General features: G+C 41.8%; 1 protein-coding gene across 1 annotated transcript in view; it reads right to left on the bottom strand.

The window, feature by feature from the left end:
• Positions 1–24,475, bottom strand: part of LOC135481972 (synaptotagmin-15-like) — an 82,416-nt gene that overhangs the window by 34,719 nt on the left and 23,222 nt on the right. The window contains exon 2 of the mRNA XM_064761767.1: positions 8,316–8,493. Within this exon, the coding sequence (XP_064617837.1) occupies positions 8,316–8,493 (178 nt within the window). The remainder of the gene's footprint in view (positions 1–8,315; positions 8,494–24,475) is intronic.

The raw sequence follows: 24,475 nt of genomic DNA, 5'->3' as shown, positions 1-24,475 counted from the left end.
TGATCTAAAGACAAATGTATCCAAATTTCAATTTCCAGTACCAAAAGATAACCATTGTGAATAGGTTTTAAATTTTAACTTAGGTAATAGTCTAGTGGGATCGGCCCCTGCATGTTTAGGGACATGTCTATGGCAATATTTGGGCATCCCAAAAGAAAACTTTCAGATATATCTACAGCCACAGATCATATTTAAGCATTTCCACCAGAACATCTTTTAAACAATTTTTTTATGAGTGGATGTGTATGGACATGTCTGCGGTTCTATATTGCGGATTTCAGCAGGATATAAATGGATATAAAGGTACATGTATACAGCCATAAAATATGATTTAGATGGCTAGAAGTCATATCTGGCAAATCCAGGGAAGCCTTCTTGCATGCCTGGGTAACCCAGGGTATCTAAAACGTGAACAAGTACTACCTTGTCAACCCCTGAAAAGATGGTTGATTATCCCAGATTATGCTAACACGACAAGGCATATGCTGTACCTGTATTTGAAAAATGACCCAAGTCACAGCTGGGCATTGTAATGCACATCTAATGTCCTGAATATCCCTGGGAATCTGTCCAGCAGGGCGTTTTATCTTATGATAGGTGTAAATGATGCCTTATAATCTTCAGTAGGTGTTTAGTCTTCGCTAGCGATTTGCAAGGCTAAATAATTATCACCATCTAAATACATTAAAATCTGTTAGTCCGGAGCGGTAATCCGTCTATTCTTACTTTCTTTTCTTATTGATGTGTCTTAAAAATGTGTGCAATATTCACACTGTCAGCATACGTCACATCACTAATTTTTCGCTGATATACCAATAAAGTGCAGAAGCAGAAAGGATCAATAAACATTTGACTGCAGTGAGAAATCTAACGATGTGGCAGCTCGGTTCAGGACTGTGTCATTCATTCGTTTGACTGAAGGCTGATTACGGTAGGCTGATACTAGCTGGAGTGGGGAGCCATGTCGGCATAAATTAGACATTGTTAATTTGTCATGTTGTAGCAGGAGGTGTAATGGATTATCTGTATTGTCAGAACATAAGTTACAAGTTAGACAATAGCCGTGTTTCCTCCCAAGCATCAGCCATACCACCCTTGTGTCCAGAGTTGTGACAACAGCCGTGTTTCCTCCCAAGCATCAGCCATACCACCCTCGAGTCCAGAGTTGTGACAATAGCCGTGTTTCCTCCCAAGCATCAGCCGTAGCACCCTTGTGTCCAGAGTTGTGACAACAGCCGTGTTTCCTTCCAAGCATAAGCCATAGCACCCTCGCGTCCAAAGTTGTGACAATAGCCGTGTTTCCTCCCAAGCATCAGCCGTAGCACCTTCGTGTCCAAAGTTGTGAAAATAGCCGTGTTTCCTCCCAAGCATCAGCCATACCACCCTCGTGTCCAGAGTTGTGACAATAGCCGTGTTTCCTCCCAAGTGTCAGCCATAGCACCCTTGTGTTCAGAGTTGTGACAATAGCTGTGTTTTCTCCCAAGCATCAGCCGTAGCACCCTTGTGTTCAGAGTTGTGACAATAGCCGTGTTTCCTTCCAAGCATCAGCCGTAGCACCCTTGTGTCCATAGTTGTGACACAGTGGACATTCAGTGTTGTCAAACACACACAGCTCGACTCTCAGAGACATTGCCTTCGACAACACGGCTGGTAACAACGGGATTGGAGGTGGGGGGGGGCGGAGGGGGTTAATGTGGGATGCATGGGTAGGTAATACACTTCATGTAGTGCATGTAAACGTGACAAGATTTTATTAACAAAAGTGGAAAGTAAGCGTAGAAAATTTCAGTTTCACATGACAGGAATCCAACACTAAAATTATTACCAATAAACACACTTTAAAACTTTAGTATTTAACCACAAATTAGTCAGTAAAGTTTTAAAAGCACATGTGTGAAGGTAATTTTTGATATAGTTTTCAATCGTCTTCTTGGTGGCGCTAAGTTATTTTTTTTCATTTTCTTCTCTCTTCATTTTCGCTAAAAGTCGAGACTGGATATTGTCGGAAGTTTCCGATTAGACATATGTTATGCTACAAGGCGCTTCACGGAGATCATTTTATTCCCGAAAGTAGTCAGCCATAAATGCAAAAGTTAATAGACGATCAAAATGCCACTAGGTGATAACATCAAACAGAGAGAATTTGCATCAGAGCATAATTGACAGTTATTGATCTAACCGGACTGGAAACGATTGTAAAACAACAAACAAATGAAACATGATATAATGTCAATATAACTTGTGTTCTAAACGCAATTGGCTGGTGAATTAAAGTTTCATAACCACGTAAATGTATGGCTACAGGAAAACGCCTAATACATCAAAATGATGACAAATGATCAAATCCATTCGCTGAAGTCCTGTCCTCATAGGGTGCGTTCCTCGAGATTCTGTAATATACTGACAAAACCGCCATCGTTTAGGTCATACCAACACAACTTTTGCCACAGCAACATGAGCAATATACCCTACTTGATGAGCGACGGTAAAACCATATCACAATGCTAAAAACAAACTAATATTTCAAAATAATGATAGAATAATAATTCCAGCCATTTTTTGTATATGGTTAAAGCGTTAACACCCCGCTCAAATTTATCTGAGTTATAAGGTGGTGGCTAGGTTTACTGGTGAAAGACAACGGCAAGTGTGGAGAAAATCCCGTGTTCAGCATATCTATCCATGTTTTCCGCATCCAAGCATAATTAACGCCCGTAAGATAAGACATGTGCCTTTTGCACGACTCAAGGGGTGTATGTTTAACTCCAGAGGGGCTTTTAAAAAGAAACAACTTGGGGATACAAACACAATGCAGGTAAAACTGCACTGAGATGCGAAAATTAATTACTGGTATTGCAGACAGAATGTTTTATCTGGACTCGAATAGTTATTATTCTAACAATGTTACAGTCCATATTATTAACTATCTAAACATGTACAGAAAAAAAAAGCCATTGGCTGACAGTTGTGATATAAAATATAAAAGACTACAGAATGGAGGGTAAAATCACAGCACCCATGAACATATGATAGTTCCTAAATGGTCACACACGATAGGAAAAATACGGCCTCTGAGGGCTTACCTCTGTCCAGGTTATTCTCAAATAGTCGCATACTTCGAAGTCTACCATAGCACTATAACTTAAGCCCAAGTAGGTAAAAAGATGCAGTGAAGTTAACAGCAATTAAATGATCTAGAATAACTCAAAATGCTGTGTTTACACCATCCTTTATGGTGAACCACAGGCAGACAGCATGCCTGAAATTTAACATTACAATATTGTGCTTATATGAACGGTAATAGGCAATAATTGCACTTTATTTCATTGTTACAGGACTGGATGTTGTTTACTGTTCTTTCTAAATGATATCTAGATTTGGTCCAATGTACACATATGTATGTTTTATAACTTGGAATTATAATCATGAATCTTGTCTTGTGAATTTGATATGGAATATAAGTTTAGAGCAAGTTTTATACCTATTATTGATGCTTTCTAAATTATTTCTTTGCGGCTGGACATAATATAAAAAAACATACTGCACCGATGAAGAAACATAACTTCATTGATCTGTTATTAAAAGCTGTTTGGGGGATATCATAACACAAACGTTGTAAAGGTGATAATACGGTAATCCCAAGTGTTTGGGGGATATCATGACACAAACGTTGTAAAGATGATTATACGGTTATCCCAAGTGTATGGGGGATATCATGACACAGGCGTTGTAAAGGTGATAATACGGTTATCTCACGTGTTTGGGGGATATCATGACATCAACGTTGTAAAGGTGATAATACGGTAATCCCAAGTGTTCGGGGGATACCATGACACAGACGTTGTAAAGGTGATAATACGGTAATCCCAAGTGTTTAGGCGACATCATGACACAAATATTGTAATGGTGATAATTCGGTAATCCCAAATGTTTGATAAAAAAATCAATGAACGACAACAGTTCGACTCTGACACACTGTTGCTGTCGTAAATCTTCCCTTCTCGCCTTATTTGTTGTTTATTCGCGTGTACGAACAAGTCACACACCAGAAAACAAGATATTGTGTTCCGACAGAGAAAGAGATGAATAAGAACGAAGCTATCAATTCCCACCCGAGCCCCTCTCCGAGAGCTGACGGCCCTGCTGTTCGTCTAATTCAGATAAATAGGTAGACCGGTGGGCAATGACCTTAAGCAGTGACACTTACCACGCCGTAATAGCTCATGGCCGCTTTTCCAAGAAAGGAGTCAATAACATAAGCAGAGACCTCCTGGTATCAAATTAACCAGATTTTCCTCCAGTACAATCTTCGTTTTTTGCATCCCTTTTCCCGTGTTAATTTTCTACGTGTTCTTGGTGACTTGCTGGCTTTGCGAGTTCCCGGAGACCGTTGACTAATTAGGGATCTATTGCAGCCAACACCTGGTCAACCCATGGTTGCACTGGTCCATTAGACACATATATCAAATCATGGTAACGCTGGTAGATCTAACAGGCAGCTAAATACGGCAAGAAGATGTTGAATTTTACCCAACTTGTAGATATTTTATGGTGTCTCCATCATGCGGTCAAAAGACCAAACCGTTAATAACACATTTAACCCGGCGTCAACTCTGCACTAAGCATCTTTAGTCGTGTCGGGTAATAACTGCGGCCTTGGTTTCAGATGTAAACCAACCCAAACATGGGCACGATTGTTTAGTAACTGCACATGAACAAAGCAGCTTCCCTTGATCACACCTTCTGCTCAGCTCCAAGCTTAACCGCCCTGATCACAGCCTTGGCCTGAGCTTTACCGTCCTTATCTTACTGAACTTTTCCGCCCTTATCTATACCGCCTTTATCTTAGCTTTCCAAGCTTTACCGCCATTATCGCAGCCATAGCTCAGTTCTAAGCTTAACCGCTCTGATCCCGCCATAGCTCAGTTCTAAGCTTAACCGCCCTGATCCCAGCCTTAGCTCAGTTCTAAGTTTAACCACCCTGACCTCAGCTCGAAGCCTTACCGCCATTATCGCAGCCATAGCTCAGTTCTAAGCTTAACCGCCCTGATCCCGCCATAGCCCAGTTCTAAGCTTAATCGCCCTGATCCCAGCCTTAGCTTAGTTCTAAGCTTAACCGCCCTCATCCCGCCATAGCTCAGTTCTAAGCTTAAGAGCCCTGATCCCAGCCTTAGCTCAGTTCCAAGCTTAACCGCCCTGATCCCAGCCTTAGCTAAGTTCTAAGCTTAACCTCCCTGACCTCAGCCTTGGTTCAGCTCGAAGCTTTACCGTCATTATCGCAGCCTTAGCTTAGTTCTAAGCTTAACCGCCCTGATCCCAGCCTTGGCTCAGCTCCAAGCTTAACCACAATGATCCCAGCCTTGGTCAGCTCTAAGGTTTACCGCCCTTATCGCAGCCTAAGCTCAGCTCTAAGCTTAACCGCCCTGATCACAGCCTTGGCGCAGTTCTAAACTTAACCAGCCTGATCACAGGCTTTTCTCAGCTCCATGCTTAACCGCCCTGATCTCAGCCTTGGCTCAGTTCAAAACTTAACCGCCCTGATCACAGCCTTGGCCCATTTCTAAACTTTTCTGGCCACATTACAGCCTTGGTTCAGGTTTAAACTTAACCGCTTTGATCACAGTCTTGGCTCAGTTCTAAACTTAACCAGCCTGATCACAGGCTTTTCTCAGCTCCATGCTTAACCGCCCTGATCTCAGCCTTGGCTCAGTTCAAAACTTAACCGCCCTGATCTCAGCCTGAGCTCAGTTCTAAACTTAACCACCCTTATCACAGGCTTTTCTCAGCTCCATGCTTAACCGCCCTGACCTCAGCCTTGGTACAGTTCAAAACTTAACCGCCCTGATCACAGCCTTGGCCCATTTCTAAACTTTTCTGGCCACATTACAGCCTTGGTTCAGGTTTAAACTTAACCGCCCTGATCACAGTCTTGGCTCAGTTCAAAACTTAACCAGCCTGATCACAGGCTTTTCTCAGCTCCATGCTTAACCGCCCTGATCTCAGTCTTGGCTCAGTTCAAAACTTAACCGCCCTGATCTCAGCCTGAGCTCAGTTCTAAACTTAACCAGCTTGATCACAGGCTTTTCTCAGCTCCATGCTTAACCGCCCTGACCTCAGCCTTGGTACAGTTCAAAACTTAACCGCCCTGATCACAGCCTTGGCCCATTTCTAAACTTTTCTGGCCACATTACAGCCTTGGTTCAGGTTTAAACTTAACCGCCCTGATCACAGCCTTGGCCCATTTCTAAACTTTTCTGGCCACATTACAGCCTTGGTTCAGGTTTAAACTTAACCGCCCTGATCACAGGCTTTTCTCAGCTCCATGCTTAACCGCCCTGACCTCAGCCTTGGTACAGTTCTAAACTTAACCGCCCTGATCACAGCCTTGCCTCAGTTCTAAGCTTTACCGCCATGATCACAGCCTTGGCTCAGTTCTAAACTTTACCGCCCTGATCACAGCCTTGGCTCAGTTCTAAGCTTTACTGCCCTAACCCCAGCCTTAGCTCAGTTCTAAACTTAACCGCCCTGATCACAGCCTTGCCTCAGTTCTAAGCTTTACTGCCCTAACCCCAGCCTTAGCTCAGTTCTAAACTTAACCGCCCTGATCACAGCGTTAGCCCAGTTCTAAACTTATCTGCCCAGATTACAGCCTTGGTTCAGTTCTAAGCTTAACCGCCCTGCTCACAGTCTTGGCTCAGTTCTAAACTTAACCAGCCTGATCACAGGCTTTTCTCAGCTCTAAGCTTAACCGCCCTCATCTCAGCCTTGGTCAGCTCTAAGTTTAACCGCCCTCATCTCAGCCTTGGTCAGCTCTAAGCTTAACCGCCCAGATCACAGTCTTGGCTCAGCTCTAAACTTAACCGCCCTGACCTCAGCCTTGGTTCAGGTTTAAACTTAACCGCTTTGATCACAGTCTTGGCTCAGTTCTAAACTTAACCAGCCTGATCACAGGCTTTTCTCAGCTCTAAGCTTAACCGCCCTCATCTCAGCCTTGGTCAGCTCTAAGTTTAACCGCCCTCATCTCAGCCTTGGTCAGCTCTAAGCTTAACCGCCCAGATCACAGTCTTGGCTCAGTTCTAAACTTAACCGCCCTGACCTCAGCCTTGGTTCAGGTTTAAACTTAACCGCCCTGATCACAGTCTTGGCTCAGTCCTAAACTTAACCAGCCTGATCACAGGCTTTTCTCAGCTCCAAGCTTAACCGCCCTGATCTCAGCCTTGGTTAAGTTCTAAACTTTACCACCCTGATCACAGCCTTGCCTCAGCTCTAAGCTTTACCATCCTTATCGTAGCTAAGGTTAATCACCCTGGCCACAGCCTTGGCTCAGCTCTAAGCTTAAATACTCCTCCCGATGACAGCCGTGGTTCAGCTCTAAGCTTAATCACCATGATCACATCGTTGGCTCAGCTCCAAACTTAAACGGCCTGATCAAAGCCATGGCTCAGCTCTACGCTTAACCGCCATGATCACAGACTTAGCTCAGTTCAAAGTTTATTTGATGTGACCACAGTCTTGGTTCAGCGCTAATGTTACGCAACCTGATCTCAGCCTCAGCTCAGCTCTATGATCAGTAACCATGATCACAGCCTTGGTTCAGTTCCAAGTTTAATCGCCTTGGTCACAGTCATGACTGAGAAGGGTTAAAAGGTGGAGGAAACATAAAAATGACATACAGTTCAGATGAAAGAGTTAATTTAGTTTTGTTAAAAAGAAAGTGCCCGTTTGTTATGGTGAAGACCGATCTCGTATATCGTATTTAGCTGACGGAGCCGACGAGATCGCACAGGATTTCGGAGTGAAGTCTTCAAATGTTGGTTTTTCACGCCCTCCATACACATCTACGTTCAATGAAAATATCTACATCAGTGATGAAACTTGTTATTTGGTCATCTCATATTTCATCACCCACCTAAATCATGTTCAAACACGTGTCTTACCCTGGCAAGCATTATTTTTCTCATCTTTTCCAAACAAGGATATTTTAATGCGCGTGACGTCTATTTAAAACTTGCAGACTTTATGTAAAAGACATAAAGTGCCAAGACAGACATTATTGGATCAAGGCGCACTTTTGGTTTTCAGGCATTATCACGCGAGATTTATAACATTTTTAACTGCGTGACTCTAACCATCTATCTAAAAAAACAATCGACCCTGGACGTTAAAATGTGACAAATCAGTGATCAGATGAATTCTCGTGGCGATTTGGTATAGTAGTTACTAGCACGCGAGGACCCAGAACCTGGTAGCACTCGCTTCGTCTTAAAAACCTGGCGATACTAGAGACTGAGTCAGGCTAAGACACAGTAGCTTACCTGACTGGTGCCAGAGAAGCCGTCTCCGCGTGAGTGATGGTGTTGTACTCTCCACCCATTTGCTCGTAACTCATAGACTTAGCTCGCTTTAGGCGGTAGCGTCTGAGGAGAAGGTAGAAGCCCAGCAGGAGGAGAATGACAGCAGCCAGACACCCAGCAGTCAAACCGATCATGGGACCTGAACATACAAACGACAATCCGTTAGCAAATGTGTCAGCTAAAGTGTGACAATCTGTCAAGACGTTGCACAGGAAAATTCATTCAGATGTGTGGGTATTGGAAAAATAGCATATGCTTCCACGGCAATACCCATGTTGAAGTGTGACTTTTGCCAAATAACATGTACTCAGTGATAATGTCCTACAGCAAACCCCATGGGAAAATAACATTCGCTCAGTCATGATGTCCCACATCAGTCTTCATTCTGATTTGTGACTTATGGGAAAATAACATACGCTCAGTCATGACGTCCTACATCAATATTCATTCTGATTTGTGATTTATGGGGAAATAACATTCGCTCAGTCATGATTTCCCACATCAATATTCATTCTGATTTGTAACTTATGGGAAAATAACATTCGCTCAGTCATGATTTCCCACATCAATATTCATTCTGATTTGTGACTTATGGGAAAATAACATACGCTCAGCTATGATGTCCCACATCAATCGTCATTCTGATTTGTGATTTATGGGAAAATAACATACGCTCAGTCATGATGTCCCACATCAATATTCATTCTGATTTGTGACTTATGGGAAAATAACATTCGCTCAGTCATGATTTCCCACATCAATATTCATTCTGATTTGTGACTTATGGGAAAATAACATACGCTCAGTCATGACGTCCCACATCAATCTTCATTCTGATTTGTAACTTATGGGAAAATAACATTCGCTCAGTCATGATTTCCCACATCAATATTCATTCTGATTTGTGACTTATGGGAAAATAACATACGCTCAGCTATGATGTCCCACATCAATCGTCATTCTGATTTGTGATTTATGGGAAAATAACATACGCTCAGTCATGATTTCCCACATCAACATTCATTCTGATTTGTGACTTATGGGAAAATAACATACGCTCAGTCATGATGTCCCACATCAATCGTCATCCTGAATTGTGACTTATGGGAAAATAACATACGCTCAGTCATGATGTCCCACATCGATCTTCATTCTGATTTGTGATTTATGGGAAAATAACATTCGCTCAGTCATGATTTCCCACATCAATATTCATTCTGATTTGTAACTTATGGGAAAATAACATTCACTCAGTCATGATGTTCCACATCGATCTTCAGTCTGATTTGTGACTTATGGGAAAATAACATACGCTCAGCTACGATGTCCCACATCAATCGTCATTCTGATTTGTGATTTATGGGAAAATAACATTCGCTCAGTCATGATGTCCCACATCGATCTTCATTCTTATCTGTGATTTATGGGAAAACAACATGCGCTCAGCTATGATGTCATACATCGATCTTCAGTCTGATTTGTGATTTATGGGAAAATAACATTCGCTCAGTCATGATTTCCCACATCAATATTCATTCTGATTTGTAACTTATGGGAAAACAACATGCGCTCAGCTATGATGTCCCACATCGATCTTCATTCTGATTTGTGATTTATTGGAAAATAACATTCGCTCAGTCATGATTTCCCACATCAATATTCAGTCTGATTTGTAACTTATGGGAAAATAACATACGCTCAGCTATGATGTCCCACATCGATCTTCAGTCTGATTTGTGACTTATGGGAAAATAACATACGCTCAGTCATGATGTCCTTCAGCAAATCTCGCTCTGAAGTCTGACATGGGAAAATACATGTAACATACGCTCTGTTCAGATGTCCCGCAGCAAACCTCATTCTAAAGTGTGTGTATGTATGCATGCTCGTGTTTTGACATCGTAATTAATAGTTTTTAATAATTAATAACCTCATTCTGAGATGCGAATAATTCGAAAATAACATACACTTGGTCGAGATTTAATCCACATACTGGAATGTTTGTATACATCTATGCATGGGGTTTAACGTCTTATCTGACAATTTTTCAGTCATACAACGACAAGGGTTCATTAGACGTGTGTACATATATTGTGTGTTCTTGCGGAAGGACGAATCCATGCCGTCAAAGTGAAGTATCAAGCCGAAGACACCAGACATGACACCCCACCAAGTCGCAGTATACCGACACCGGGCCAACCGGTCAAGTTTCCTTGCGCTAACCTCTCAGCGCTGAACGCCAGGCAAGTCAGCAGCAAGTGCTATTTATAAAGTCTTTGGTATGACCTGACCCTGGTTTGATCCCGGGGATCTACCGACCGATGTGGACGCTCCAACCATTAGGCCACCGAAGAGATTAACATAAGGTTATGAGTTGTGAGAAATAACACAGAGCGGGGAGGTGAGAAGCAGGACCTCATGTCATTATGTCAAGGATGGATTGTAACATAACGTCTACACCGTTACAAGGTATCAGTTTCTACTGTAACGTCGTACTGTTTTTAATGTGATGTCATCATGATGAGCTGGGAAAGGAACATTTGACGTTAATGAAACGACATCAAGTTCCTGCTGAGAGGGGTTTGACAGGTCACCATTAGTCAATGTGCTCCAAGTGGTGAGGTACAAAGCATGGGGACATATACCCAGCATATATCCAGTCATCAGTAAATCTCCTAGCTAATGAAAAGGGTCACAAGAAAAACATACACTCTGTCAACAAAAAAATCCATAGAGAGGAAAAAGTCATGAAAAAAAAAATCCCCAAAAACATACGGTACTCGATCAACAGTAAACCGCACACGGAGGAAAGAATCATGAGAAAAAACATATGCAGTTAATATGTTCTATGGCAAAACTCTTAATGTGGGGTTATCTATGGGTGTACATAACATATAATGAGTTTGAGCTTTTAACAAACACTATATCTCACACTGCTACCATGTTCAGACATATGCATCTTCTAGATCTGCTTTGATGATGATAACAAGTGCACGATAGGCCTCATAGTGATCCCATTTCGGACACTATACATCATACTAAGGAGTGGTTTACGTCAGTTAAAATAAAATGATTCGTGCTGATAGGATGGCAGCCCAGATGTATCACGATTCTCCCAGTGACCTCTGGAGAAAGGTCAAGATAACCAACTGCAAGGGCACACCACTCCCATGATGATGCAGACGGGAAAACTGGAATTGTCCTTGTACAGAGAAATAAGTAGATTAATGTTGGTACGCAAAACCACAGCCACATGTGGCTGAGAGTTTGCATGCATCTTTTGCCTCTCAAATGTGTGGCATTCATAGGAACACGAAAACTTATAAATCAGAAGGTACTGATAGTGTTACAGCGAAACATCTACAAAATATTCTTCTGTGTTATTTGTCGATCACTTGTGCTCAATGCCAGTATAAGGCGATGTGCCTAAAGGTATGAGACAATTAGTTATAACGCCTGTCATTAAAACAATTCGGGTATAATAGCTCTGGCAATTAAAGGCCAATTACCGCTTCTACTATTTTGTCTAAAATAGTTGAATGTATTATTTCAGATAATGTGAATTTACTTTATTTAGATAAAATTTAGTCCAGACCAGTGTATACATCATGTGTAACAAGAGTGTACCAAGTACTAGCTTTTACAGTTTTGATTACCTTTATGGATACTAGCAAGGTTCTTGACATGGTCAGTTTTTGGAAGCTGCGCCAGAAATCAACTGATTGAAAGAGAAACTACACTGAATATTGTTTCTTGGTTATATGTTTGGTTCAATGTCCAAATTACAGATACCGCATAGGGTGTATTGATATCAAACCTCCATATTGTTCCTGAAGTGAAGCTCATCGAATTTTATCGCCTGCATTGTGTTCTGTCTATTTTCACGAAGTGGACGGAACTTTGAAGGTTGAGTGTAATATAGCCGGCGTATTTTATAACTATTTTCATCACGCTGTCAATTAATGTCTACTCTGTCCATCTGCTAAGACTGTTCACCAATTGCTGGATATCTGACAACTCAATGTCACATGCCATCATCGCCAAAAACAGGCCGTAGCTTTAAAGGTATAGAAAGACGTCACTCCTCCTTCTTTAGGCTTGAGAGTACAAATTCCTGTTGTAAAACAGCTACATGTACTTAGACCGTGTTATTGCCCTGGATTTAACTGACAGCGTAGAAAGCTGTATGTATTGGAAGAAATGCTATTCTACGTAAATTTAAGGACTGTTCAATGTCGATGAAGAAAACATTGATTAAGACAAACTGTACCTATATTTACTGTATACATAATATTTATATACAACTCTTTCAGATGGCTAATGGATCTGTGCCAATACCAGTGATATGATAGCGATGTACAAGGTCTTAATGCCGTCATGTGGGCCAGACCGTTCACTCTCTCATGCAAGTGATGGACTACTGTTGTAACCATGTAGTGCAAGTTGTGTACTTGTCTGATGTTCTTCATGTTCTCAATTAATGACTTTTGACCCAACATTGTTAATGTCACTATGTAACTTTGTTTTTTTGATATTCGTCTGGAAAAGTCATATTATTAATTAATATTGCACGAGGTTTAATAAACCTGGCGGATATTGCAAATTTGCAATTTCCTTTAATGTACAAGTTCCACTCTAAACTGATTTACACATCCCGGTGCCATATTAAACAAAGGTCGACCTACGTAGGTACACTGTGGGTGGCTACATTTACGACCCGTCCTGTGACGCACGCAATGATGCCATCATTTGTGACCTTAGGACAGTAAAATACAACGACATTGTCGTTCAGCTGATTTCAACATAAATGTTAACAAATGGAGGAGACCTTAGAAAGATAGAAACCTCTGCATTTAATGACTAGCTTGTGCTTTGTTTAAATATCTCTAATCTACGCTTACCCAGTTTCTGAATATATTAGCCTATGCTAAAGATAGGAACAGGTTACTAAATAGCGACTTCAAATTTAGTTTCGCTGGGCTTTGGCTTTTATTATACCTTAGGTGGTTCTTGGATTCTCACGAGACACTCTGCTGCAAGCCTATTAGTGGAAAAGGTGGTTTCATGAGTGAATGTATTAACAATACAATAGTGAAATCGTGATTTCATTACTTCAATATACAGATAATATTTTCTCTGAAGCGACAAAACTTTGTGCAGTAAATAAAACGAACAAAATACAAGAAAGATAATATGTCTTCGAAGTCCTTTAATACACGGGTATTGTTTTGTTAGACACGACGCTTCCTCAACGATCGTGTCCCATACGTTACCCTGTCTAAAACGTTTGCTGTGACGGCATGCTATTGTCCGAGCAGTTGATTTGTTTTCAAGAATCCACACGTGAGAGTTAGTGGTGTGAATGGTGAAGGGTGACGACTTGTACCACCTGAGTGCACCTTCGTTTGGTTTACAGCAGAGCGGGATTAGAACTCACGAACGCAAGGCATTAAAATATCCCAGTGAGCTATCTGGGGAGACCATACAACTTTCTCCTTTTAGATGACTTTAAATGCTTGTGGTGACGTCAATCCTTTGTCAAACCGACCGCTTCTTTTCAAGAATAGACGGGTACCGGTATTATTTATTTATTTATTTATTTATTTAATTGGTGTTCTACGCCGTACTCAAGAATATTTCACTTATGCGACGGCGGCCAGCATTATGGTGGGAGGAAACCGAGCAGAGCCCGGGGGAAACCCATGAACATCCGCAGGCTGCTGACAGACCTTCCCACGTACGGTCGTTACCGGTATTAGGAAAGGTGTCTAGATATGGGCCGATATCAAGCCGATGCCGATCTTTGCAAGGGACAAACAGCAATCAGACATCGCCTTCTAGCGAAATTCACACAGAACTTGTATGTAACAGCAGTCACCAAAAAGCACAGTTGCGAATTCTAGACTGTCACAGTATAGGGATGAAACACACGCTATTTTCTCATCACCATCACAACTTTCAGTTGTTTCAGTTAATTGCTTAGCTCTCTGGAATTGTTGTCTACCAATTCTGGAGCGTGTATGGATAGAAGGTAAAAGTATAAATTCTAATGTTGTGTTATAAACGGCCTTTGTAGAATTATGACCAGTAAAAATCCCCTGACGCACAGATGTGTTGTACTTTATTGCGCAGAAGTTACTTATATTATTAAGCAATGCACCGAGGATGGGTTTTCCTCCATTATACAGTCTTACACAAAACAATCTCCTACGAATCAACTGTTTCTCCAAAACATCTTTCTCTAGATCAATATTTATGGTGATCAAAATTCACAATACCATATCCCCGATATCTTCAACTGACTCCCTAAAGGCGAGCCAGAAATAAGCAACTTGATGGGAAAATTTGTATATATCAGAGCTGTCTTGACAAGACATCTTGATGAGCCTTTCACAATGTCTGATGAAGTTAATGCTTTCGTCAGTCAGTAGCACACTGTGGTACGTATTTGGTGACGACTAAACCAGTGAATCAAATCAAAAGGCAGTGTTATTTTTGCTACTGTAAAGTGTTTGTCTGGCGCATGTGATATTACTGTTCGAATCTGTCATCATCCCATCCTAATACCTATAACCTATTGTCTTTCTACCATTGATATTACGTTTACCATTGGACTTAGCCTGGCTCATCTATGGGTTCAGGTTTCGCTTTGTGAAAAACATAGTGAATTGCAATGGCATCCCAGCTCCCCTGAGAGAGCTGCCAAAGAGATAGTGTCTGGCAAGTTGTCTGTGTTCGCTTTTCTCGAATCGTCTCGCAATGCCTGTGCCCGACCCCCCCCCCCCCCCCCCCTCCCCCACCCTCCCCTTCTCACCAACACATGACTGTCCCTCTGACAGTTCAGAGACAGCTCGACTCAAGCATCTTGATTAAATCCGTCAATTCCACCTGGACGTCTCTGCGAAGACTGCCAAGCAAACATGGGTGTTTTCAACTGGCTACTGTTGAGGGCGGATGTATGTATATTAGAATGGACGGCTGAGTATTGGTCTGTCACTGAGTGGAGACCCTCTTACAGCCGCGCTCTCCATAATCAATTCTTCAAAACCAACACACTGACAACATTGAATCTGGTTTACCGTTCCCATTGCAGGAATAGAACAAAACTTCACCAACAGAGAGACCTTTGTATGCCAAGAGTTCGTTAGTTATGGGACAAGCATTTATCTCAGTTACAAGTGATTCAGATTGCGAATCTAACCGTAGTAAGTATCAGTATCTATAAAACCGGGTTTCGATCGCATTGAAATCAAGGGGAGCAAACTTCGGGCTATAGTATACTGGTGATTATCTCCCTTGATACATCATGATTAACTCATTTATGTATTTGATTGGCGTTTTCACGCCGTACTCAAGAACATTTCACCTATACGACGACGGCGGCCAGCATTATGGTGGGAGGAAACCGGGCATGCTTAATTAGAAGTGCATGGTTATATGGTTCTTTAAGATTCACAATTTATGTTTACATTCCATGCTATGCATTTGTTTGGGGTGAAAATGTACTTGTCTTATCTTATACGTATTTTTCACTGCGCCACTATTCGTAATCTTCCATTTCACATTTTCCAGCGGCTGATAACGTTCTTTATTATATTTCAGGGCGGCTTCTCCGTACATTCTGTCCTCCGATAGGCTGAATTCAGTCACATGGTTTAGTCCCTAGACGATGACAGCCACCTCCGGAACAGATAAAACCCAATAGGTGTGTGCTAAAGAATTTTAGCCACTGTGAATGAGTTTTTATCTCATCTGGAAGTGACAGGCCAAAAAGATTTCAGTTATTCGGACAATTGAATTCGAAGCTTCATTGTCATTGATCGATCAGAACCTTTGTCATCACAGACACCATGCACGTTATCATCTACGGTTTAGCTATCACTACACCATTCCATTTCAGGCACCATATACACACGAACGTCTTTGCTACGTACTCTAGGTGCAATATACAGACGAAAATCTATGTCATAGAAAAAAACTCTAGACACCATGAACATACCAAAATATGCAACACATCTTACGCGTCATGTACAGAACAAACTTTATGTCACGTACTTTAGATGTCATGGACATGCCAAAGTGTGTCACGAATTTTAGGCGTTGTGAACAGGTTAAAGCGTGTCACGTACTCTTGGCGCCATATAGTCTACAGGCCAAAGCGTTTGTCACGTACTCTTGGTGCCATGTAGTCTACAGGCTACAGTGTATGACGCGTACTCTTGGCGGCATGTAGTCTACAGGTCAAAAGTGTATGTCACGTACTCTTGGCGCCATGTAGTCTACAGGCCAAAGTGTATGTCACCTACTCCTGGCGTCACGTAGCCTACAGGCCAAAGTGTATGTCACGTACTCTTGGTGCCATGTAGCCTACAGGCCAAAGTGTATGTCACGTACTCTTGGCGCCATGTAGTCTACAGGCCAAAGTGTATGTCACGTACTCTTGGTGCCATGTAGCCTACAGGCCAAAGTGTATGTCACGTACTCTTGGCGCCATGTAGTCTACAGGCCAAAGTGTATGTCACGCACTCTTGGCGCCATGTAGTCTACAGGCCAAAGTGTATGTCACGTACTCTTGGCGCCATTTAGTCTACAGGCCAAAGGGTTTGTCACGTACTCCTGGCACAATGTAATCTGCAGGCCAAAGTGTATGTCACGTACTCTTGGCGCCATGTTGTCTACAGGCCAAAGTGCTTGTCACGTACTCCTGGCACAATGTAATCTGCAGGCCAAAGTGTATGTCACGTACTCTTGGCGCCATGTTGTCCACAGGCCAAAGTGCTTGTCACGTACTCCTGGCACAATGTAATCTGCAGGCCAAAGTGTATGTCACGTACTCTTGGCGCCATGTTGTCTACAGGCCAAAGTGCTTGTCACGCACTCCTGGCACAATGTAATCTGCAGGCCAAAGTGTATGTCACGTACTCTTGGCGCCATGTTGTCTACAGGCCAAAGTGCTTGTCACGTACTCCTGGCACAATGTAATCTGCAGGCCAAAGTGTATGCTACGTGCTCCAGGTGTCATGAACATGCCAAAAACTGTATGCCACGTACTCTAGGTCGGGCCGTGTAAAGTCAAATCGTATGTCACAGATTATGTATAGCATGAGTTATTGGAAAAATTGAATTTCGCAGCTTTATTGTCATTCATAGATCAGAGCCTACGTTATCATAGGCACCTGTCATTACACTATGTCGTTCTTGTCGCCATGAACATGCCAAAGACATGTGATGTACTTTAGGCGTTATGCACAAGCCAAAGTCTATTCCATGGTGTCAACATGTCAAAGTCATGCCACTTACACTCGGGTCAAATTCATGTCAAGTACTCTAGGCGTTGTGAACAGGTCAAAACATTAGCGACGTTCTCTTGCTGTCATGCAGCCTACAGGACAAATGAAAATGAAAGCATATGACAGTCTAGGCGCCATCCTGGGCCTACGTTATGTACAATTTAAAGGCCAGGTCGCCTGAAGCGTGTCTCTCACCTTAGTACCGGAATCTATCACCAGAGCCTTTAATGCACTGACCACGGTGCTAGGCCAGATGAGGGCAGCGCCACCCGCAAACGGCTCATTTGTTGTAGTTTCCGAGTATGTCGTGTTCCATGGAATTGTTGGTGAAAAGAAGCTCGTGGTGTGAATATATGGATAATACACGTAACTGCCATTCTTATTAAAGATACCAGATTTCATTCAACTAAAACTGATATCGTTTACAACACAGTAAATGGCCAAACAGAATGATAACAATGTTTGTAATAAAAAAATTGTTCCACTGATTACAGATTGTCAGGGTAAAGAAAAATTTCGAATAAAGGGTAACTCTAAATCGTCCAAAAGGCTGACTCAGTTAATGCTGGTTAATCACAAGTTCATCCAAGCGTTAACACGTTTTAGCCATAACGTCTGTTGAAGGTGGCGGGCCTTTGTTAAAACCGGAGCTTTTTGATCACATAATGTCGGAGAAACCGAGCAAAGCCTCCGTACGATGCTTTGGGCCATTAGCCGATCCATTGCTTAATCACCTTACAGTTCATCAATTTGGCCTGGAAGTCTGATTGGATGGGCCGTTGACACGCCTGGCAGACTAAATATACAGCCAGGGCCTTGGCTCCAAAGCGATGACAATGCGTTGGTGAAGAGCCAGAGGGCAGTATTGTCATGATGGTGACATCTTCACTTCACAGTTACTTTCGTACTTGCGTGACACTACAGTTACAAATGGCCATATTCACAAGACGAACTTAAACACTTTAAAACACACACGCCGATTCCTAATGAATAGTTTCATGAGAACAAAATTCCATTTTATGCTCGGGGAGTGTCGTCATTATCTGTATTTCCCCCATGAGATGTTGACATCATAATACGCTCAATACGTTTCTAAGAATACCCCATACCTAGTGCAACAAATACTTACCATAAAGAAAACTAACATGGCAGGTACGACTCTCAAAATCCTCACACCTATACTTACGTTACATTGAATATGTACGTATATGTATATACATGTATACAGAACGCATCCATAATGTTTATTATATATATTGGTGACATAAATAAAATAAAAAAATAAACCTCATCCCTGGTACACGCACATACAATGTACCTATCACACCGACATCTAACATGGCTGGTACAACTCGCCAAATTCTCTCGCCTGGTACATCCAATTACAATGTACCTATGACAGCGACATCTAACATGGCTCGTACCACTCGCCAAAACCTCACCCTGGTACACTCACATATAATGTACCTATCACAGCAACATCTAACACGCCTGGTACACTCACATACAATGTACCTATGATATCAACATCTAACACGGCTGGTACCACTCGCCAAACCTCTCACCTGGTACACTCACATACAATGTACCTATGATAGCGATACCTAACACGGCTGGGACCACTCTCCAAAACCTCACCCCTGGTACACTCACATACAATGTACCTATCACAGCGATATCTAACACGACTGGTACCACTCGCAAAAACCTCTCACCTGGTACACTCACATACAATGTACCTATCACAGCAACATCTAACACGGCTCGTACCACTCGCAAAAACCTCTCACCTGGTACACTCACATACAATGTAACTATGAGAGCAACATCTAACTCGGCTGGGACCACTCGCCAAAACCTCTCACTTGGTGCACTCACATACAATGTACCTATGATAGTAACATCTAACACGGCTGGTACCACTCGCCAAAACCTCTCACCTGGTACACTTACATTTTCGCTCCGACGTGTACAACCCTCACATCTTGTACATCCCACCTGGCCGCCATAGAAATAATTCACGATATCCTACAAAGTCAACACTCAACTTTATTTTATTTATAAAAGAACACGACTTATGCGCCTAGTGCCATTCACACAAAACACAACACATTTGATACCACTCACTCACAGTCTCCATCTGTTCTTTACAAATATACTAATGCCTTCCCTAAATAAGATGTAGTGTTATAAACGCACTTTTACAGATCCACAACCATTTTTACGAATGCACTAGTAAGACACAACCAGTGTTACAAACGTATTAGTGCAGACAAACAACCAGTGTTACAAATGTACCAGTACAGACAAACAACCAGTGTTACACATGTACTAGTACAGACACACTAGTTACAAATGCACCAGAACAGTTCAACAATCACAGTTACAAATATAATGTTACAAGCCGAGTCACAAATGTACTAGTACAGATACACAACCAGTGTTAGAAATGTACTAGTATAGGCTCACAACCAGTGTTGTAAATGCTCTAGTAAAGACTCACGACCAAAGTTACAAATGTACTAATACAGACCCACAACCAGTGTTACCAATAGACTAGTACAACCAGTGTTACAAATGTACTGGTACAGACACAACCAGTGCTACAAATGTACTAACACAGACCCACAGCCAGAGTTCCAAATGTATCAGTGCAAAGCCACAAGCAGAGTCACAAATGTATTAATACAAGCCAACAACTAGTGTTATCAATGTACTAGTACACACCCACAACAATTGTTACAAGTGTACTAGGGCTGACCCACAACTAGTGTTACAAATACACCAGGTCAACAGATCCAATGCGGTTGCTGTGAGTTCAAGTCCAGCTCATGCTGGCTTCCTCTCCGGCCGTAAGTGGGAAGGTCTGCCAGCAACCTGTTGATGGTCGTGGGTTTGCCCCGGGCTCTGCCCGGTTTCCACCCACCATAATGCTGGCCGCCGTCGTATAAGTGAAATATTCTTGAGTACGGCGTAAAACACCAATCAAATAAATAAATAAATCAACAGATCAACAATCGCATTTACAATGCACTGATACAGACTCAAAAGCCGAGTCATGAATGTATTAATACAGACCCACAACCAGTGTTACAAATGTACAAGTACAGACCCACAACCAGTGTTACAAATGTTGTAGTACAGATTTACAACCAGAGTTACAAATGTACTAGTACAGATCAACAACCAGTGTTACAAATGTTCTGGTACAGACCCACAAACAGTTTTACGAATAGACTAGTACAGACCCACTAGCAGTGTTACAAATGTACTAGTACACACACAGCCAGTTTTACAATTGTACTAATATAGGGCCACAACGAGAGTTACAAATGCACTAATAAAACCAGGGTTACAGCTGTACTAGTACAGACCTACAGCGAGTGTTACAAATGTACTCGTACAGACCCACAACCAGTGTTCCAAATGTACTGGTGCAGACAAACAACCAGTGTTACATATGTACTAATACATACACAACCAGTGTTACTAATATACTGTTACAGGCCCACGACCAGTGTTACAAATGCACTAGTACAGATCTGCAACTAGTGTTATAAATGTACCAGTACAAACCCACAACCAGTCTTAAAGATGTACTAGTGCAGACAAACAACCAGTGTTACAAATGTATTAATATAAACCCGCAACCAGTGTTACAAATGCACCAGTACAAACCCACAAGCAGTGTTACAAATGTACTAATACACACCCACAACCAGTGTCACAAATGTTCTAGTACAGACCCAAAAGCAGAGTTACAAATGTACAAGTAGAGATCAACAACCAGTGTTACAAATGTTCTGGTACAGACCCACAAACAGTTTTACGAATAGACTAGTACAGACCCACTACCAGTGCTACAAATGTACTAGTACACACACAGCTAGTTTTACAAATGTACTAATACGGGCCACAACGAGAATTACAAACGCACTAATAATGACCCACACTAATACAGATCCACAACCAGTGTTACAAATATACCAGTGTAGACAAACAACCAGTGTTACAAATGTACTAGTACATACACAACCATTGTTACAAATGCACTACTCCAGACCCACACAACCAGTGTTACAAATGCACTAGTACAGACCCGCAACTGGTGTTCCAAATGTACTAGTACAAACCCACAACCAGTCTTACAGATGTACTAGTGCAGACAAACAACCAGTGTTACAAATGCACTGGTTCAGACCCCCAACCAGAGTTACAAATGCACTAGTACAAACCTGCAACCAGTGTTATAAATGTACTAGTACAGACCCACAACCAAGGTTACAAATGCACTAGAACAGACCCACAACAGGTGTTCCAAATGCACTAGTACAGACCAACCGCCAGTGTTCCAAATGTACCAGTACAGACACAAGCAGTGTTGCAAATGTACTAGTACAGACCTACAAAGTATCGTACTACTACTTGTGCCAACCATATCACTTCTCATTTACAAACACACATCATCATTCCACAATCATGTGCATTGTTAAAACCGTACTAGGATACCGTCCGCCATATGGCACGGTGTTGTACACGCATTGCAACCTGCCGATATACTGCTGCAAAAGCTGATATACCACCTTCCCGATTCTGTGGTATGGACGTCATTAGCAAGCTGCACAATAAATGACCAGTTATCGCTGCTTCCAGATGTGGCCACTGCACTAAGAGATGTTACTCCAAATATATCCCAATGTCTCCAAGGCGTGAATTAGCGAACAAATTGAAAATCGTAGAAATAATGGCGCATCGGAACCGCCATGGCGAAGTAATCAGAAAGATCATGTAGCCTGGGATTACATTTGTTTATTGAGTACAAGCAGACATTGGACGTGATTAGCGTAGTTGATCACATTACATCGCCATAAGGAGATGGCGTAATGAGTGTGCGCACTCGGGTAATGGTCGCCTGATGGTGCCAGCATGCCCCTATGGAACGCTGTACCAGCAGACAGTTGAAGGTAATGACATATAGTCGTAATTTCCCAGCCGTTGATATCTACCCTCAGTACACACACCCAAGAAAAGAGGGGCTTTCACAAACAATAAAATATTTGTATTTGACATCATCGTGTACTATCCACTATACAGTAAAACAGAAGACAGAAAAAACACAAGCAAAGAGCACGCGTAAATATCCCCATACATACAGTCTGTATACCTACTTTATGACCGAAACGCAGAATCTCTACTGCACAGGTGACAAGCTGCACACACACATACCCCAAGTTATCCAAAGCTTATCCATAGATATATAAAGTCTGTACCTTACATGTACTCACAGAGCCTTTCATACACAGGATAAAGCTTATGACGTCATAGGTACACAACACAAGTACCAGAGGTACAGAATGAATACTTAAGAAAAAAGACCAAGGTATTAGATACATGTAATATGTAAGAGACGTGGCTTACATACCTTATGCGCAGATGCTCAAAGTCTATGCACCAGGTACAAATACGTCGTGCCTTAGGTTGAGTAACCATAAGCCTTGTGTACACGTCTATAGTTTAGTTTCAAGGTACCCACATCTTGTCCAAAGGAAAAAGAACCTGATGACTTCTCAGAGACGCCATGGAATCCGAGATTCGAAATGTCGAGCAGGAACAAACATTTGCACGTTGTCATTTTAATTCCTTCTATGAACTCTAGCAGCTCGGTTGAGGTTTCTATTTTGACAGGTGAAGTGACCGTACAGGTCATTTTGCCTAATCAGAACAGTCAAATTGCTTTGTCCCTGTTTGTAGTTCTCTTCTGATATGACGGGCAACGATGCGATAGTCTCGTAGAACAGCACGATGAGTTACTGACATAATCTTGTTTTATACAGCTGATAGCGAACATGATTATTAGTTCATGAGTATTAGGTGCCTTAAAGTGTTAATAAAGTTTGACAAGCTAAAGTATCACATCAGAACGCTGATCAATTCACTGCAGGAGCAAGACCACCGACAAGCAATTAGGAAACAACAGTCTTCTCATGCTTTGCCATGTTGCCCGCTTTATGTCCGCAGCATGCAAACAAGTATCAGGCTGGTAGATACTTGCACATAAATTCTAGTTTTACGAGTATGTTAACACGTAACTGAATGATTTTTCATTTTGAAGGTGTGAACCGCTTAATTAATACATATTAGAGACAGATTTTAAAATACCCCAAGGTCGATAAAATCATCGCACTTTGGGGTTTGCATTATACCCGTGCGTTTCTATCGCATTTAGAACATTATACTTAATTGACCACTGAACAGATGAAGCATGTTGGTAAACTATGGGTTCTCTAGCCGAAAACCTAGACATAAATGTACTCCTTTAGTAGTCCCTGATGTCATTTGATTTATTATTTATTTACTTATTTATTTATTTGATTGTTGTTTAATTCCACATACTCAGCAATCTCTCACTTTTACTATAGCCGTAAGTTTTATGAGTTGAGACCTTATTTATCGAAAACAAGTGGCCATCGACCAATTATTCTCACCCAGGCAAGCAAAGAATATACCAAATTCCTGACCAAGGCCGGTTATATATTCCTGACCACAGGTTATATATATATATATATATATGTTTTACGCTGTATTCGAGAACATGCAGTTTATCTGACGACAGACTCACCTAAGATTGTAATATAGAGCATATAGCTCCGCGAAGTTCACACTTGGCCAAGCGTCTGACAAAACTCCATACGTAAAGCCACAGCTGATCCATAAAGATCTGATTTGGGCACCTGATCTCTGTGCACATGAACAAATGACCTAACCACACACAGCGCTTTGAGACAGGCTAACAAATTAATACGATAATAACGTTGTCACCTGTGTTAAAAA

Source organism: Liolophura sinensis, chromosome 1 (assembly GCF_032854445.1).
Source record: "Liolophura sinensis isolate JHLJ2023 chromosome 1, CUHK_Ljap_v2, whole genome shotgun sequence".
NCBI classification, from domain to species: Eukaryota; Metazoa; Mollusca; class Polyplacophora; order Chitonida; family Chitonidae; genus Liolophura; species Liolophura sinensis.
This window is presented reverse-complemented; position numbering and strand designations above follow the sequence as displayed.